Below are 19,642 nucleotides of genomic sequence, written 5' to 3' on the forward strand. Positions count from 1 at the left end.
GGACCTCTGGGCAGGCAAGGCACAGCTACCAGAACTGGCAGGAGGAGAAAACGGGTGTTGGACTCCAGGGATTAAAAGGAGAAGCACAGATGAGGAGGAGGCTGATGGAGGCATCTCCACCTTCCCTGGCCTGGGTGGCAGGAGGAGCAAGAGTCCTGCAGCAGGAACAGATGCCAGAAAGGATGCTCCAGCACTGCACAGGATGGTGGGGAGACAGCAGAGAAGCCCAGGCTCGGGCACAGCCCATAAGGCAGTGAATCCCACTTTGTTACTGCTCCTTGACACCCTGGGGACCCACGGCAGAGAAATGAGCCCCTGGATTTATCCCCCTTTTCCAATTAGCCTCATTTCCCCTCCTCCTCTCCCTCCGCCCTGCTGGAATCAATCCTTGTCCTGGCATTTTAAAGGGCAATGTGCACGTTTTATGGCTGTCCCCTATAAAACCATTCTACATGATAACACATCCAGCCCTTTATTAGGGACGTTTGGCAAGTTTATTAGCCAGACATTTTTCTGCGCTGACAGATGAGGTCCTGCCATCACTTCTCTGAGCACGAGTCCCTCCCCCGTCCCCTCCTCCCCTTTCCTGAGCTGTCCGGCCCTGCCATGCCAGCAGCCCACAGACATCCCCAGTGCACCATCAGCCCTCTCCCTGGGCAGCTGAAGTCCGGTGAGGAGCAGCAGCAGGACCATCCCCTTCTCCCAGGAACTAGCAGCATTTAACTACCCTCTGCTGCAGCCACACCCACCAAAGACCTCTTAACCCTTCAGGAAAGTGCTCTTGGCTCCGTGCACAGGCATCCAGAGGGGCAGACTTTCACATCATGTCAGGACATCTCCTCAAGTCTCCACAACAAGGCTGTTCCTTGAGGAGCTGGAAGGTTTTTACGTATCTCGGGGGGTAACTGCTCTCATTAGACACCAGGAAACCAACTGGCCTTTGTAGTTTGGGCACTGTGGTGCTTTGCCCCATTCAACCCCGATCCCAAGGTCACCACAAACATGAGATCTCATTTCTGCAGCACTCCATGATGAGATGAAGCTGGGACACAAGTTCAGCAGATGTTACATGAGGCACAGGGGCTCTGCTTCCCAAAAAAGCCAGAACTGTGCTGCCAAAGTGGGTTTGTCTCAGCCCTCAGATGCTGACACCACGGAGGCAGTGTCTGTGCCAGCTCCTCCTCTCTGTGAAGCTCAGAGGACTTGATGTAAAGCCAGCTGCTAGTTTTATTGTCCTGTGCTCACAGCTGTCCATGTGTGTAACAGTGAGCAAAAGGGTCAGCAGGGGTTTAATGGGGGGTCAGGGATTAAGAACAGAGACGGAAATTTATCTGAGTGCTTACCTGGAGCCTCCTCGCCACACTCCAGGGCCACTGGCCACTGCTGAGGGGTCTTCTCCCCACACACCAGCACAGCCAGAAGGGATGAGTGCCTGGTGAAAGGGAGCAAGCAAACCTCAGGCTCAGCTCTCATCCCAGCCAGGCTGTTGGGCAGTCGCCCTCCCAGATCATGGCAGATGACCCTTGTCACCTTTCAGGTGCTTGTTGCACATTAAAATGGGAAGCAAATGCAAGACCATGTTGTCATTCCCACCCTGCAGGGAGCCTCCCACCCAGCTGTGGTTTCACTCACTGATTTTGCCCCGTTGCTGTTGTTTAACGCTGGGCAGGGCCACCGGGAGCAGTGGTGGGCTCCCTGTAGCTTCCAGCACCCCTGCCCCGTGTTGGTTCACATGTCACATTCCCAGGCTGTGTTATTCTTAAGTGCTGTAAATCTCTCACTATTATTCTCCCACTTGATATAGTGAGCTGTGTCATTTTGAAAGGAAATACATAACAGTATATTAAAGAAATCATGGATCTCCTCATTCATGTTTAAAACAAATTTATTACAATGTAAGAAACCCTGAATAGCATGAATTTATTATAATGATTTAAGGCTCCTGGCACTTGAGTTAAAAATGTCTCTCAATAAATAACTTTCCCTTGAAAACACAGCAAATTAATATAGTTTACCATTTCCAAAGTTATATAAATCCAAGAGGCTTAAATCAACAGTACGCTGGATAAGATTACTGTTGCTCAGCCACAGACTGGTATCACAGCTCAGAGGGATGGAAAAAACGGTGAAAAATGAATGGGCTTTTTTTTTTTTTTTTTCTTTTCTTGGTCACCTTTCTCTCCTTTCCACCACCCTAGGCTATGTCTGCTCTGTGAAAGTCAGACTAATGTGAAACGGATGACAGCAGCTCTGGCCTTTGCACACAGGTATCATTAAAACAGAGTGGCTACTCTGCCACCAGACTCAACAAGCACCGCTCTGATATTTCCCCAAAGTGCCTCCAACACACACAGCCCCGTTGCTTTCCGTAGCAGTGTTTTAATTTGACTGCAACCCAGGAGCTGAGTTGCCTCCAGCCTGGCTGCCTCCACTCCTGCTGCAGTCTCCCAAGTCTAGAGGAAACACGGGGCTATAAAAAATTGCCCGGACACTGACCCTGTCCCCAGTGCAGGAACACACGTGGATGAACTAGGAAGGGAAGCAGAACCCCACATGGGGCTGTAGCCATCAGTGGGACAGGCAGGCTTTTGCCTTGCCCAGAACTTGCTCCAAGGGCTGTCTGTGGAGCTCAGCAGCTGTTGGGGACAACAGCCTGTGCACATCTGTGCATCCTGGGGAGCAGCGGTTTTGTTCAGCTGCATGCACAGCTGGCTGCCAGCTCACAGAGAAAATTTCTCACATCTTCTCCCTCCCTATGGACCTTCCTTCTCCACAGGCCACCCTCCAGGCAGCAAAAAGAGCTCAGCATCATCAGCTGAACAACCAGCCCTTCCCAGGTAGCCCCTTTCCTCAGCAAGGTTTTCTATGGCTTTTTACTTTATGAAGGACTAATTTTTTTCTCTTTACTGTCAGCGTGTCAATTTTTTTTTCCACAACATGGGTGATGACTACTTTTTTAAACAAAGTACAGCACCAGTGACATCCTGACAGTGCCAATACAGCCAGAGTACACCCACCTGAGCTTTTCAACACAGGAAGTTAGGGCTGTTAAGAGTCAGATTGACAGCCTCGGTAAATTCAAGTCCTCTGTTCGGCAGACGACAAGGAGTTATTAGAAGCAGACAAGGCTTTCAGGTCATCCAGTCCATCTCCCACCCCACCTTTTAATTGTCTCTCTCACCCATGCTATAAATATCTGACTCTTCTCATCTTGTTTCCTCATTATGTCAATTATAGCAGTCCCTGATCATTTTTATTACTCCTCACTGCGATCTCTCCAATCTGCCAGTAAGCTCTCTGGTAATGAGATCCCTGTGCTAAAGGCACAAGTGCAAATAGAGGGGCACCAGCTCCACTGACAAGGAGCCATTTCCTCTGCAATTCAGAGATGTCATTGCCTCCCCACCTGCAGCTCAAATGTCTTCTCATCTGTTTTTGTTGCTATCACCTCCTTCTGCTTTGTTCACTCTCCTTCTGAAAATTTGTGTTGTCTGAGTCTCTCCCATCCCATCAAGAATGTGTCTGGCAGATTGTTATCAAGATGTCTGAGTTGACAAGTACTGCACCCCAAGTTCATGCTCTGTCCCAAACTGAGTCCTTCAATCTTCTTCTTTCCTGCATGGTATTTCCAGTTCATGTTATTCTTTCCTCCTCAACTCTTCTAAATTTAGCAGGGCCTCCTGGTTTCACTTCTTACACAATTCCTGCTCCAGGAAACAGAACCATGATGTGAAATGCAACCAGATCTCATACTCAGCCCAACACATCAAAAAAAAAAAAAAAAAAAAAAAAAAAAAAAAAAAAAAAAAAAAAAAAAGCGCTTCTGAAAGTGGCAAAAAGGAAAGGCTGTACAGAAATGAGGCCACACTGTCACCATTTCACATCAGCAGCACTGGAACTGGGTTTACACTAGAGCACTGCTTTCAAGATGCATAAATGCTAGACAAAGTTCAGAAACAGGCCCTCCAAATCATCCAGAGGCTGAAAAAGACATTAGAACACAAGACCATCTCAACAAAGAGAAGGTTCGACCAGGAGTTTATCACTCCCTTTGGGGTTCTCAGTCTGGCAACATGGCAACTTTGTAATCCTGCTTCTAGAGGCACAACAAAGTCTAGCAGCTGGAAATTCAGGTAGACAACCTCAGCATCAAAATAAGGCAGTTTTGTAGCAGCAAGAATAATTGCATGCTGGAAGATTTTGACAAGATACTTTTAAAATTTCTATGCAAGTCTCTCACAGTCATTTCTAATTGAAGAAGGAACTAGATCTTGTATCTGTGAATTCATCTTGTCCTTTGCTTCATGATCAGGTGTAGGAGAGGAGTTCCCACTCTGTTCTTTAATGCTCACAATACTCAACACTTCGTGTTTGAGCAAGTGCTTTAATCAAACCCATGCTTCAAGGTTTTAATGTAGTTGCCAGTAAGCACCAGGAAATATACCTTTTTTCAGCTTTTCACTTTCCTCTTGTATGCAGACAGGAGACCAGAAAGAATGAACTCACACTGGTTATTGCATGCTCTGAGTGAAAATTATTTTGTTTTACATACTCAGGATGAATCCTGAATCAAGGAAACTAGGCTCTCGCTGCAGCTCATGGATTAGGTCATCTGCTGGGACTATCTGGGTGTCTCTTACCTCACAAATGTCAGGACCTCACTTCTTAGTAACATCTGAGTTTCTCCAGCTTAGCTCCCCAATGCCTTCAAGACTCCCTTCGAGCTGCAGAATACATGAAGCCTGAGAGCTTCAGCTTCTGTTCAATAGGAACATTTGGCCCACATGCTTCTGCTCATACAGATTACAGTTCACAGACATTTTTTGGTGGATACCTCCAGTGCCTTCTGCTGAGGGCACTGATATAGGTCACAGGCCCTTGGAGATGTGTTGCTAAACACAGTTCAGCACAGAACCTACAGCATGCTGTGGAGGGAAACAAATCCAGTTCGCCCCACAGCCCATCCTTTTCCTGCAGCTGGGATGCTCTTCCACCCCCCACTAACAAATGCAGAAGTCCTTAAAAACCAATATTGGCCCAGCCAAGTTGGGTTTCTTGCTGGTTTTTAGCTGAATTCTGCTTTCAAACACCCTAGTCAGGGATCACCACGAAAGCTCTGCTGCACAGCTATGCCAGAGATGCTTGAGCTAGATGTCTCTCAGCTACATGGAGTCACAATATTGTAAAACATTTATTGTCACTGTGAGCAGACAAGCCTTCCAATGATGCAGGGTGCAGGTCTGGATCAGGAGAGGCATTTTCCGGAGGAAAGCCACTCAGTCAGAGCAGACTACATTGCTTCTGCTGGTTTAAATCACCTCATTCAATATTCTGTGTTGTCTTATGTAGCATGCAGTTATGTAAATTTATAAATCATACACTAATTAGCACACAATTTCATAAATTTAGTAACAGTGAAAAAGGAGGTTTCTAACTAACTAGGCTGTGCTCTCTCTCCCCCACAGATGGTACAAATTCAAACACAGCCTGGAGGTCATATTTGAGAAAATCTCTGCTGCAACTTCTAGAGTTTAACCCAGGCTCACATGCACTTTCAAGGGCTGTCTTTTGGATATCTCAGGCTCAATCTCTCTGAAGTGCAGCTAAGCTCATTTCTCTCCTTTAACACCAAACCTCCACAGCTCATTGGATCACTGCAAATTTTATTTGTTTATTCTGATTCCTGCTCTCCAGTCTCCTATTCTTCAGCCACCTAAGTCACCATCTCTTGCAAGCAATTAAGTTCAGTCTGTGCCCTGGGTTATACCTAGGTTCTGCACAGTTGCTCTCCATGTGCTCTGGCCTCCCTGCTCTAAAGGCCAGATGCTAAAGTTAGGTCAAGGTAATTTCTTTCTTTCCCTCATTTGCCAAGCATGACTTGGACAGTAGCTCCTCAAATGCAAGAACATGATTTGGAAAAGGGCGTGGAGTCATAAGGCTTTTATGGGAATCAATGTTTGAATACATTTCTCACTTTAAGATACAGGCACACAATTGTCCTTCACCGGCTTATTCTAGTTTAACAACTCGTCCCTGCACTCTGGATCAGTCCCACTTCAGTGGGACTCAGGATCAGTCCACCTTTGATACAGTTATTTGCCTTGCATCTTTGTCCTTTCTTGGCTTCACCTCCATCCTTTCTTCCTTACTCTTTAATTCACTTTTTTGTCCCAAAACATGTGCTGGCTCTTCAATTCTCTTCTCCTTTGTATTTTGAGACCTCTCTCTTATTTCATGCTCCAAAGGAGGCCTTGCTCCTTCTCACATTAAGACCCATGTCCTGGAGAGGAAGAGAAGGCTGTAAAAAAATTCTTCATGTATCTTACCAAACTGGAGACTCACAACATAATATGATGTGATGTTGTGGGAAGTGGAACACATTGTCAATGGCAGTATTGACAGCTGAGCTAGACAAAAATCAGAAGATAAGCCAAATAAAAGTCTGGAAGAATAAATTAAACCCCCAGATAATTTATTAGATTAAGACCTCACATACACATATAAATACATGCTCGAGATGGGATTCAACAGCAAGACTGGAAAGGCTAGAAATGAAAAGGGTGTGATTATTACAGGTCTGTGATGTGCAAGGTGCACAAAAGCAATAACTACACAAACAGCCAGCAAGTGTGTGTGCACGAACCATGTGGGAAGGACACAAACTGAAGGTGTGGGTAAGAGCCTTAGCAACAGTCATGTTACTCCACAAAGCCTCGTGGCAAACACAGCCTGATGTGTAGCTGAAGGATATTGACTGGGAACACTCTGGACAAACAGTCTGTGCGGGACCAACTCCCCAGCAGCAGCTCTCAATATAGAAGCTCAAACTTAAAAGGACACTGTCACGTCATTGCTTTTGCTGGTTTAATTTTTGCATTTCCTCTACTGTTTTAGCAGATGGAAAACAATTCCCCTCCCAGTACCAACTACTGATTTTGTCCTTTCCTATTTGACAATCATTGATTTTTTTTTCTAAGGCTATAAATGTTTTAATAACTTCAACTTTGTAGTGCCTCATGGCAAAATATCTTTGCTTGCACTGACTGCTAAACACTATTCCTAATGTACTGCTGATAACTAGAGCAAGAGCCAGCATTATAAAAAATTACTTTCCACAGGGTCTATGAAATTAATAGCTTTTGTTTCTTTTGTCCACATCTCATAGAGAGTTAAAGCATACAGCTCTTCACCCATCAGGCATTTCAACCATCTTTTACTAGAAAACTGATTCACAAAGGTGTGCCCCCTGTATAGGTCTGACTGACAGACAGCACCTTCAGCATAGGGCCCACAACCCTGACAATGTCCTTTTAAAAAGAGCTACAACCAAAAAATATAGATTCATACCAAAAATCACCTTCAGAATTAGAATTTCTTAAGTGATCATAAGAAATCCCAAAGCAATAAAAATTGGCATCCACAAAAGAATCAAAGAACAGAATGCTCCCATGGAGTGTTCTCAACACAAAGGCACCTTTCAAGAAATATACATGTAGTTTTTGCTGTTTTGAAAGGTCAGTTAGCATTTATCAGAAAAGGCAATTAAAGTTTCAGTCAAACTAGAAAAGAGACAAGAAGCAATTGGATTGGAATCGGAGAACTGTTTCTCTATAAATGCCAACACTTAAAAAAAACACCAACAAAGCTAAAAAAACACCATGAAACAACCCCAAACTCTAAGATCTATGTGACAGTTATCCCCAAATTTCCTGCTGGTCCTTATATATTCTTCTCTTCTTTCTCCTCCTTTTTCCTGCCCTCTTTACGCAGCAGACTACTCAGCCAACAGAATAAGAAAACTTATTCCCATCTGCTCTACTTGGGCCAGGGCACTGAATAAATCTTTGGGGCTCTTAGCAGAAACCTGGGCCTTCACAGGCTCAGGGAGTAGAACAAGAGGGACATTCAACAGCAGATGGACATATTCCATAAAACTGTAATACCTCACTAAAAGTAGGACAGACCATGCAGGGACTTTCCACAACAGTAATTTTCTGGTCCAGCAATGCTGCTTTCCTCCTTTAAACTCCTCCAAGCAGCTTTTAAAATTCAGCTGGAATGCACAGAAAGGGTATCACCTAATTTGTGATTAAGACTGGGCCTGAATGAAGCAGCCCAGAGTAACCTGAGGTTCTTCTCCCCCTTCACTCTCCTTTTGTTTCACTGATGGAGCACGGTGCTGCCTGGGGCTGCGGTGCTCTCATCTGAGATCCACCTTGCAGAGCATCACACATTGCACAGGAGCAGGGTGGGGAGGCAGGCAGCAGCCATACCCCAAGCATCAGTACAGCAACTCAACCCAGCCATTAAGATAAGCAGGGTTGCCTAAAGAGACTGTCTGAAAAGCAGTACTGGCCCATGAAGTGGTGTTTGGGAGCAAATGGCCTAGAACTTGCCCGTACTGGATCAATTCTACCTTTCCCTTGCTGCAATTTTACTGTGCAAAATGAGTATTTTAGTCTCATATTTCTAGGAACACATGCCGGTGGCTACTGTTACAATAAAATATGAACACTGCATTGTGGAGAAAATGACCATTAATCCTGTAATGTGCAGTCATTTTTACCAATTCGGCACATTTCTTTAAATAACCAAGTACATGCAGTAGATGGAAATGCATTTAAATAAACTGAAATAGATACAGCATGAATAATTAAAGCTGGCAGGAAAGTGTGCATTGTGAGCTGCTAGTGGAAATAATTACTGATTTGTCTTATTTACAATGGAGCCTGGATGCAGGATGAAAATAGTGCAAGTTAGTGAAAATGTCTTAAGACTGCTCTTATACTAGCACTACTACGTATTTCATCTTGAAAAGTACATCAAATAGGTTTTGGATCTCTACGATGTCTGATTCTGTTCTGCTGTTTCAGGGTTACATTACCCAGCACATAAACTCTGTCAAATAGCACTGATTTAAAGAGGAATATAATTCAAACTTGTGCCTAGTACATCAACTTGCAACATCATCTATTAACATTATCAGACACTGTAGAGTTGAGATTACGATATATCCCCTAAAAACTCAGTGTGTTAAATATCAGAATGTTGAAGGAAAAAATAGATCATAAAATCAGTGAAAAACTACTAAAGTGCTTGTACCTTTATAATATGCCAGGTTTCAAACAGACTTGTTTAATTAGAAAATAATCTACTTTGAACATGCTGGTTGTTGAATGTTAGGCAGTTCTTGCAAACTGCTTTAGAGCCAAAAAAATCAATAATGAAATATACTTCCGATATAAGGCTGGCAAAACTGTGACTTCAATGTATTAGAAAATGTTGTAGATTTAAAAAAATGCTATTGTAAATTGATTACTTGGCACATGAAAGGTTTAGAAAAAAAGTTAACACTTTCTGATTGGCGTACCCCAACAATATAATTGCATCATGATCACTAAATCCAGAATGAGCCCAGATGCTAAATAGCTATGTTTAAGAAGATGGAAAACAATCAGTGATCACTCAAATAATTTCAGAGTAGGTGTAGACCAAGGAGTAGTGTCAAATGAAGAAGATCTCCTCGAGGAGCCGACTCTCCTCCAGCTCATCTGCTCTGCTCCTGGGGCTGCAGGGGCTCTGGCACCAAGAGGAGGACAGCCTGTGGCTCGCACAGCAGGGCGTGTGCAGTTTGTTCCTGTCACAAGGTTCCTGGCAGAGCTGTCCTGGAGCTGATATTGGGTTCATAGCCTCCACCAGGTCAAGAAGAGAGGCTTGGTACCTACAGAAACACACCAAGAAAACAGAGCTCTGTTAAGATCACAGCACCATGCAGGAATTGAATCCAGTTTTCCTGCCTCCATAAATCAGACCAGACCTAGATTTGTTTGACAGGGGCCACCAGCACAGAATGAATTTTGCTGTATGGACACCTGTCAGTAACGACAACATAGAGGTATTGAAAAAGAGGCAAGCAAAGCATGGGTGCTCAGGTTATTTTAGGCTGTTTCATCAGCTTTTCCTTTTGAGGTGTGGAATGTCTTAGTTGCACTCTGGAGACTGAACACAGACCTCAGAGAGATGACAGCCAAATACACCAAACAAGGCAGACCCACGCTGGTAATGGTAAAGTGACTTAGACACATGCTGCACTCTTTTTTTTTTTTTTTTTTTTTTTTTTTTGAATAGACCTCTACACTTGATTTAGTTTTTCAGGGATTTGAAAACAGCAGGAGACTTTATTATTATTATTACCACAAACTACATGTGCTTCCTGTAAATCTCTGTGTACTATATGGAGTCTATCTGGTGGAAGCACTGAAGGAATAGAATCTAAGCAAGGCAATACAAAATCAACACTTGAGGCACCAAGAGAAAAGGCAAAGGTGCTAAGCATCACTCAGGCTGTCCTTTAAATGCAAGTACAGACATGGGGGAAGGTTGCAAGCCAATGTGATCTGGTAATGCTCACTGAATAATGGCAGGTACTTGAGACAGGGACTTTCTATTAATATTCACAGGAGACAAGACTTGATCTAAATACCAGCAGAGGATTGATCATTACAATTTATTTCCTCCTGTCCAATTTTAAATGTCTTAAACAATACCATTTCCACTGCTTCCCTAGGGAGCCTGTTCTCCAGTGGTCTCTCAGTGATATGTAGGTGATATCACTCCAGAGTTTTACCCCAAAAGTCCCTTTGTTCCATGCTGTTGTTAGCCCCAACATGTCTGATGTTCCCAACCCTGAACTGATTCACACATTCAAAGGCTTCCATGCACAAAACATTATTCACATTATTCACCCAAATGAAACTATCAGCACAGGTGATTGGATCCATAGGGTATCTCTCTTGTAAGCACACAGTTCATCTATGGCACGAGGAAACGCCTCAAGCTGTTCTCTGCTTTGAGAAAAGCCTCTGTTTTTACTTTTGTGACTGCAAGAACCTAGAAAGACTAAGCAACTAAGACAGCTGCAGGAGGTTTCTCAACTCAGATGGGATGAAAAATCCTGAAGTACAAACATCTACAGCAGCTTATGGATGTGAGAGATTAGCCGTGGCTCGTGTACCTCCTAAAGGCAGACCCCACCCTGTGCTGTCCAACAGACCTGTGCAACAGCAGCAGGTAAAAGGTTTTCCTAGCCTGAACTAGCCGTGCCATGAAAAACACCCTTCTTGATCTCCACAAGTAACTGCTACGTCCCATCCATCAGAACACTGTCACAGAATCATTTAGACTGGAAAATATCTCCAAGGCCATAGAGTCCAACCTTTGATTGGTCACTGCCCTGCCAACCAGACCAGAACACCAGGTGCAATGTGTGGTCATTTCCTGAAAGCCACCAGCAATGTGTGGTCATTTCCTGAAAGCCACCACCTCCCTGGGAAGCCCATTCCAGTGCCTGACATGACAAGTTAACTCATTGGTATGTCTGAGACACAGAACCACTCCCTCAGCTCAAAGGAGTTAGCAGTGGCACTGATGGGTTAATACCAATGTTAAATGGTGACTACAGAAGTTATGCTATAAAAGCTATTTCTTTCAACTTTTATTGTTTCTTCCAATCTGATGGTCAGTGTCATTCTAACACAGTCTGACTTGACATTACTGCCTCGCAGGGCTCTCTCCTGTTTGACTGCAGATTGTTTTGTTTTCTGCAGATGTGTTAGCTTTAATCTCACTCACAATCAAAAAGCTAATTTGCAAATTTATTTTCCACATTTTAAGCTTGTCTACGTGTCTTTCTATTAATCTAAGTAGCAAAAAATGAGTGGTTCAAAACAAAAAAATACAGCTTTTGTTTCAATTGGATCTTGTTTGTGGCTAACCCTAAGCAAACGTGATGTCTTTTAGTTACCCTAATGAGGAAGTTCAGAAGGATGTGGCGTTTTGGGTAGCCAAACCATTTTAGAGAAATCTGTTGTTTGTACTAACATTCAGAAAGTACTCTTTAAAAACTGAAACTCCTCAAAGATATCTCCAACATAAAATGGAATGAGCTGCACTGATAGCAAGAACTAGCACCCAGATATATGAGATTTTTCACATGGAGAAAGTTTAAGACTAGCTTCTATACAGATACACACATATGGTTTGAACCCCAAAGAAACCCAGTTAACACACACACTGCTTTCATTAGCCACACCTAAAACTTCTTTTTAGATTAATCTAGTCTAGCATACTAATGCTTATCTCCTCTGACGGTAGTGCTATCATAAAATTTCAATTTGTCCAGCAGCCACATGCAATCACAGATTAGGCAGGGGAAACCAAACCAGCCAGTGCATTTACAGCAAATGTGCAGGCCCTAGATTTCAGCAGTACCTTCGAGTTCATTTCTTCTGCAAGTTTATCTAAGTTTTACAGCATTTCTGCTATCAGGAAGGCTAAATGATTTGGCAGATTACAAGCGCAGCAAATAGCAAAGATTATGTAAAACACCAGGTGTTGTAAATCAGTCTATTTGACACCATAGTTATATATGCAATAAAGTGAATGAACTCTGCTAACAGAGCACTATCTGATAAAGAGAATGCTCCTTGCAGGTATTTAGTGTTTAATCCCAGGATAATGGTTTGCCAGGTTCGTCTAAGTAACATCAGACAGCATCTGGCTGGAGGCAACAGAGTACACCTAGAATGGTTTGAAACTTGCAAAGACAATTTTCTCACCATTTATTTGTAACCTGATATTTAAAAAGACACAATCAGAATGCTTGAATCCAACTTTCGCTAAAAGCAGGGTATGTATTCTTAGCATGACTTGAATAAAAATATAAGTAAAAACAGGCTTTTTTATTATTATTATTATTATACAATACTTAATGGCTTCAGTGAAGTCAAACTTACAGGATCACCCACACAAGAGTCAGAACATTTCAAACAGGAAAACTGATTTGGCAAACTTGGCTAGCGAATAGTGAATGCTCTTCTAAAGGAAACTAATGGCCAATGGTCCTGTTGTATTGTTACGGCTTCCAGAGGAGAAAAAAAATCCCAAACATTCTGCAGAAGTACCAGCACTGTACATTAAGCCACATATAGAAATTCCTCACGTATAGATGTTCAACCATGCAACCAAATGTCCCATCAGTGCTGGTGCTTATGCACATTTTCTTTGATAGGTTTTGCCCTCCCAACAGAAGGAAAATGGCATGGGCAACCGTCCCTTTAAGGATGGTGATAATTCAGTCTGTCCTCACTTTTTTGGTACATTTGCCAGTGTGCTGGAAGGTCACTGAGCAAGAGGAGTGTAACCCAGGTTCTTGTTAATGGATCTCTTGGAGTAGATTAGAATGAAATATCACATAGTCCAATGGGTTAAAATATATTCAGGCTTGGTGGGAATGCCCAGGTACCTCCCCTGAGTGGGGGGGAACTTTCATTCCTCTGGTGGAAGGCTGCAGAAATGAGTCTGGGGGCTCTTCAGGAGTCTTTGATAATTTATGAGCCCTTCTAAGGGATTGCCTCTCATTTGAGCCAATAATGCTCCATCAGATCTTCCCTGGGGGGAAGAAGGCAGTTTAACAACTGAGGGAGTTATGTAAGGAAGAGCAATTAGCATGGCAAGAAGCACCATCTCGCAGGATCCAGGCTGTGATAGTTCACCTCTTTTGTCTCATGCAGACTAGCATATGTACACCCAAAAACTCATGTCCTCCCTCGAGAGATGCAAACCTGGCCTCCACAAAGCACCCTGGCACCTCCACAAATGGGCAAATGTTATGAGTCATTAATCATTAATAGTCCAGTCTCTCACAGCATCTCCGCAACAGACTGGAAAATAATCTCTTTTTTTTGACACTTCTCCCATGTATACTTTTTCATCTAACTTTAATGAGCTTGAAAGTCTGCATGTTTCATCATGGGAGAAGAAAATTTATAAGGTCTAAAAGTTTGCATTAGAAGTCTAACTATTTAGACAGATAAAGTTTGGTGAAAGCAATCTTCTAAAGTCTCCAAAAAATTCATCAGGAGACAAAACACTAAGAGCTAGTGTATAAAGCAGAAGGAAGGCAGGGCCATAGGCAAGAGAATAGAGATAAGAGTAGGGAGACTAGCCCACAGTAAGCTTTGAAACTCTTCTTTCAATGAAGAACTTTCACTTTTGCTTTTATTGTGCAACATGAAGCTCCAAATACAATTCACAGAGCGGCACAGAGATGCTCAGTCTGGGCAGCTGGTACAACTGGGATCAAGGTGGTCCAGTTGGGTCAGAGCAAAACTGCGACCTGGGTAGCAAAATCCACCCTGGTCAGGCATTGCACAGTGCTGTGAAAGCATTCCCTTGATCTCCTCTGCATTACTGAAACAGGCTGCTAGAAATTTGTCTCCTCAGCCACTAAAACCCTTTTGCAAATTTTATTAGAAACCCTCAGCATTGGCTCTTAACTAAATAAGTATCTAGTAGTAGAGTTTATAAACTCTTGATGTTAAGAAGAGTTTTGTAGCCTATCACTAAGATAACAGGAAACATCATAAACCATTATGATTCAGAACAGATCATTAACCATTCACATTTTAAAAAGGAAAACAAAAATAAACACAAGATGGCACAGACCGAAATCCCTCTTTCCACAGTGTGTGTTTTTCGCTGCTCATGCAGCAGGAATACAACTCTCTGAACGCCTACAGGTGAATCTCACTTTGTCCCATGTTTCCAAACTGAATGGGAAGGAAGGCTTTCACATTTTTATGATGAACACACAAATACAGCTGATGCTCTAGGAACCATAAGACCACTTATGCCCAGGATAGTTGGTGAGAAATCACCTGAAATGACTTGGTATTCCTCCTGATAAAACCTACAGAGCAATCAGAGCTCAGACAGTCCCACAATGTACAGTACCTAAAAAATGGTCAGATTATGCAAGAGTGATGCAGAGAACACATAACTGTGCAGGATATTAGAAAGAACAGTGCTCTTGAAGGCCTGCTTGCCTCAACTGGCTGAACAGTGATGTTTATTTATTTAGACATTTGGGATATGCCAATGGATTTTTAATGTTTGTTTATTTCCCACTGCTGGTAAAATATATTATATTTCTTACACACTGTCCAATATTTAAACTACACTATTGTATTTTCATATCATACAGTCTCATTTAGCTATTAATACCATTTGTTCCTTCCTGAAAAAAACAGCACACCTTCAACAAGTTTGATATTTGGAGGAGGGGAATCTCCTTATGAGACAAAATAACTAAACTTATTAGAGTCATAAATACTCTGGCAGTAAAATATATGTATATTTCTTTAAACAAGCAGTGTCAGATAATATTTGATCACTATACTTAGAGACATCTTTTCATTTACAGTCTCTGAAAATTTATTCTCCAACCATAAACATGTAGGAAACACACGGAATGTCTCTTTGCAAGGTGATGGCATTTCAACAAAGCATACTGGCAATACAGTTTTGTAGCTGTATAGGCTTACTTTATTTAACTGTATATACCAGAGGAAATAAAAAGGTTTATTTTTATACTACTGCTTATATTTTCAACATAAAGTTCAAAGTGATTTACTAATGTTACATGAATTGCCTTTGAATTACGGTACAGTATTGTGCCTAAGTACAAAGCCTAACACTATTTTGTATTCATAAAACACCACCTGCCCCCGAGCACTTTACAAATGCTAAATACAGCTAAAATCGCATTCAAGGGGTAGGAAACAGACCCATTTTACAGAAAATTAAACAGTTTATTGTTATGATAGAGCAAATATCAAATCACTGTTTGACTGGAACAAACAGGGAAAATAAAAGCAGAGAAAAAACAGATGCACATAAGAAGTGGCCTGAGCAGTCAAACTACCTGAAACATGAAGAGATCACACTACTGATACAACCTGGGGTTATATGGAAGAAACAGCTAATCACCCACACCCAAGCTAACCCAAGCTCTACACGTGAAGGGAAGAACTCAACCCAAATTAAAGAGTCCTAAGCACTTCCTGCCATCTGTAGTCTGGCATCCACAATTAAAGTATAAGGGATGAGAAATTATCTCCATGGCTTGTCCTTTCAACATCCATGTACCAAACCACTGTCCAATAATTCGCCTAATGTTTTTTTCAACCTTCAGTTTCCAATACTTCCTGTGACAGCAAGCTCAGGAAGTTCACTGCTGTTGCCAGACATAGTTTTGGTTTCCGTTTTAATACCTTGCTGGTTTTGCCTTAAGGACTGACTGTAGTTAAGTCTTTTTCACGTGGTGGAATCTGGTAAAAAACAGCTGCACAGTCAGTTTAGCCACCACCTTCACAATTTTGCACCCCTGATAATTTTCTCAGTCTTTTCCTATCCGAAGTCATTGCTTCATGGTCTCTCCTTGAACTGCTTCATCCTGCTGATCAAATGAATTGTTATATTCACCTTCCCTAGCTTCCACTACAGCTTTCTTGAGAGGCAAAGACCAAGCAGAATCAAAATGTGGGTACAGTAAGACCTATGTATCCACAAGCTGTTGAGAAATTCCAGAAAGGTTTGAACTCCATAAATCCTAACCACATACTCTGAGTTCAATATCATGTAGGCATGGTGTTGATGACTCTTCCCCAGGTAAATTACAGTTTCATTCACTCTGTTTTGATTCATCTTTTTGGAGTTGTTTGCTACTGACATATTATTGGACTACCCAAAAGAAATTAATATCACATGAAATTAAAACACATGAATTTATTAGGTCACCCAGGAATTTTGCTGTTCTCACTCCAGGTCACAGATGAAGAACAGCCCAGTGATTTCCTGGGGGATCCCTCTGTTAACTCTAAGAAATGAATATTAAGTCACTTTGCTTGCTATCATTTAATCACCAGTAAATCCTTAGAAGGAATTGTCCTCTAATCCTACAGAAACTTGATTTCCTTAGCAACTTTTGGTGTGGAACCTTGGCAAAAGGCTTTTGAAAATCCATAGGGCTGAGCTGATACCTCAGATTCTTTCTTCCCCACTCCCTGCTCTGTGAGAATAATCCAAGTCTTAACCAGCAGGCTATTTGGCCCAGGAAGCCTGAGATGAATATGTCGATGAACATTAGAGGCTGGGTGGGTAGGAAATGAAAGCTGAGAAAGAGATGCTGATTTTGGAGTCATTCCCTGAAACGCCACACATAAGGGAGCTTGTCTGTCATGTGTGAACTGCACCTTCAGTGACCAAAACACACCCTGAGGGGATATTCCCATGTACTGAGTGTCAAGACACCAAAACTGAAAGAAACCACAACACAGTGAAGGACAATTCATGAGGCTGAAACATGAAGAGAAGGAACAAGATTAAACTGAGAATTAGAGAAAAGAGACTGTGACAGCCTGAGATTCCCATTTTACTTTCAAACAGGCTGGAACTCAGAGCAGATACTTCACTGTGGGATACAGGAGGAGGCAAATTTAACAATACTATATCTGTATTTAAAACAAATCCAGGTGGAGACATACTTCTCACCTGCAACAGGTCTGTATCTTCCAAAAGCATTTCAAAGTTGCTTAATTCTTTAAGAAAAAGACCAGACTGCAGAATATTTCAAAGCAATTAAAAAAAGATCTGAGCCTTTTATTTAAAATATATCATACAATGTGAAACAGAATATATTTATACAGTGTCCTCAGGAAGAGCCTCCTGGAGTGCTGTAAAACCCACACCCACGTAATAGAGAGCTTACACTATCAGAGACTTTTAGAGAGCTCTCCGAGGCAGTATTCACAGAATCATAACCTAGAGAAGGAAAAGACTTATTAGACCATCCAGCCCTCTCCCTGCTGACAGAACTGCTCCCTACAGTGTGCTTCCTTACATTTGTTGCTAACAATCAGCCTCTCTCTACTCTCCTTGGGAAGCCATTCCACAGCCAAATATATCTCATGCTATCATTACCATTATTACTTATTTATGGGCCACGGTATAACCTAAAGGGCCTTGATCAGGATCAGGGGGACCAACTCTAGTACCACTTGTAAGAACTCTCCTCTCTCCAAAAGAGCACACAGTCAAAAGAGGTAAGCCAAAGCCCAGTGGGAAACATATAACATACCATTAAGGGGAACAGAATAGTATGGGAAGTGTCACAAATGTCCCATGAATTTTTGCTTCAGAGTTTGGTGGGAGGGAAAAGTATGTGTCATGAATAAGAACATCTTTCTGATAGTCACCTAAACAAAGAGGATTTTCTTCCTCCACACTTCACCCTATTAGTTATGGCTAAAGATCTGGCATGGTATTGAGAAATTAGTCTTGGGTTTTTTTGATGCAAATACACCTTAACTATTTAAACAATGTTACATTTTTCTTTCTGCTCTAGTCTCAGTCAACATTTATCTGAGGCACACGTATTTTTTTAGTATTCTCTCATAAATCAATACCTCCAGCACTGCAACAGATTTTGCCACTATTCTTCCATCTTTGACAATTTTTTTCCAGTAAGCAACCACCCAGAAATAAGCACCACATCCCCTAGAGGGACTGCACAGAAACAGAGAGGAGAACAGCTCCCTCCAGCACTCACACAATGCTTGTCTGCGCACATTCAGCCCTTCTGCTGCTGCTTCCTTGCTCCGCAGGTCCCTCCCATACCTGTAGGTCTTGCAGAGCAGGGAATTCAATGCCTCGTTTTCTGGGGCTGCTAACAATTATCACCAAATTGTGTGGAAAGCAGCATCGGAGATTACAGCCCTTGCACAGGAGAGTTTGGAGAGAAGCAGCAGAATTGAGTAACAGTATCACAGGTCTGCTAACTGAAATGTGCTGTGCTTGGCAGTGTTCTGGGATGAGCCTCCCCTCCCGAGCATGGTACACGAGAGCTGAAGAGGACTTGAAAGAGGCTGAGATCTCTGGTTTGCTCCTGACTGCTTGCATACCAATCAGTGCCAGTGCTCTAAAGGACACCAGATCCAGCAACAGCATCTCAAAAAGCTTGAGCCCTAAGGAAGGGCTGATAAAGAGACTCTTTTCCCCCCAGTCTTCATCCTGCCTCCACCTATGGTAGTATCCAAGAAGCTGTCATTACTGAAACAAGAGTTACTGCTGCTCTCATTCCTCCTTGCTACACAAGCAGGACATTTTCACTTACCTGCTCGTAAGAGACCAACACCTGCTTTCCTCACCTTTCCACATTCCCATCTCAATGCTCCCAATCCAGTTATCCTACCTCTTTGCTGCTGGTAACTCAGCCTTTGTTATTTCCCCGTTGCACTCAGACCCTGCTGCCCTGTTACCAACCTGCCAAATACAATTCAAAGTGCTGCTTCATTTTTTTTTTTTTGTCTCTGTGTATTTTCAGTAGTTAAATAATAACTAACTAACTAAAGACCAAGAATAGGAAACACCACAGATCATTTCTTTCAATGTATGGCTGCAGGCTGCAGCTGAATTGGGATAACTGAGGTTATAATAATTCTGGAAGGGGGTGGGGGGGTGAACGACAACATGAGTGCTGGGAAGTAAAGAAACCTTTTAAATCAGATCTGCCAGTGACAGAAGAATAATTTAGAATGAAGTTTTTGTACAAAAGAGAGAAATTACAGAACCAGGTAACTACCACAGAGTTTAACAACCACCTTCTGCAATCACTCTGTTTGTATTGTCCTTCTCTCCCCTCCCACACAGCCGTTTCTGTGTCATCAAGTCTGAAAGCTCTTCAGATCAGAAAATGAACCTTGGTGTATGTACAGCACCTGGGGCCCTGATTCTGCTGTGATAT

The 19,642-nt window shown here is 42.5% G+C and overlaps 1 protein-coding gene across 3 annotated transcripts in view; it reads right to left on the reverse strand.

Moving 5' to 3' along the window:
- Positions 1-6,455: 6,455 nt before the first annotated feature.
- Positions 6,456-19,642, reverse strand: part of KIAA1328 (KIAA1328 ortholog) — a 171,596-nt gene continuing 158,409 nt past the window's right edge. For all 3 annotated transcript variants that reach the window (XM_038125884.1, XM_038125885.1, XM_038125886.1), the window contains one exon: positions 6,456-9,721. In XM_038125884.1, coding sequence (XP_037981812.1) covers positions 9,505-9,721 — 217 coding nt within the window. In that variant the 3' untranslated portion in view covers positions 6,456-9,504. The remainder of the gene's footprint in view (positions 9,722-19,642) is intronic.

The sequence above is a fragment of the Motacilla alba genome, chromosome Z (assembly GCF_015832195.1).
Source record: "Motacilla alba alba isolate MOTALB_02 chromosome Z, Motacilla_alba_V1.0_pri, whole genome shotgun sequence".
In the NCBI taxonomy this organism is placed as follows: Eukaryota; Metazoa; Chordata; class Aves; order Passeriformes; family Motacillidae; genus Motacilla; species Motacilla alba.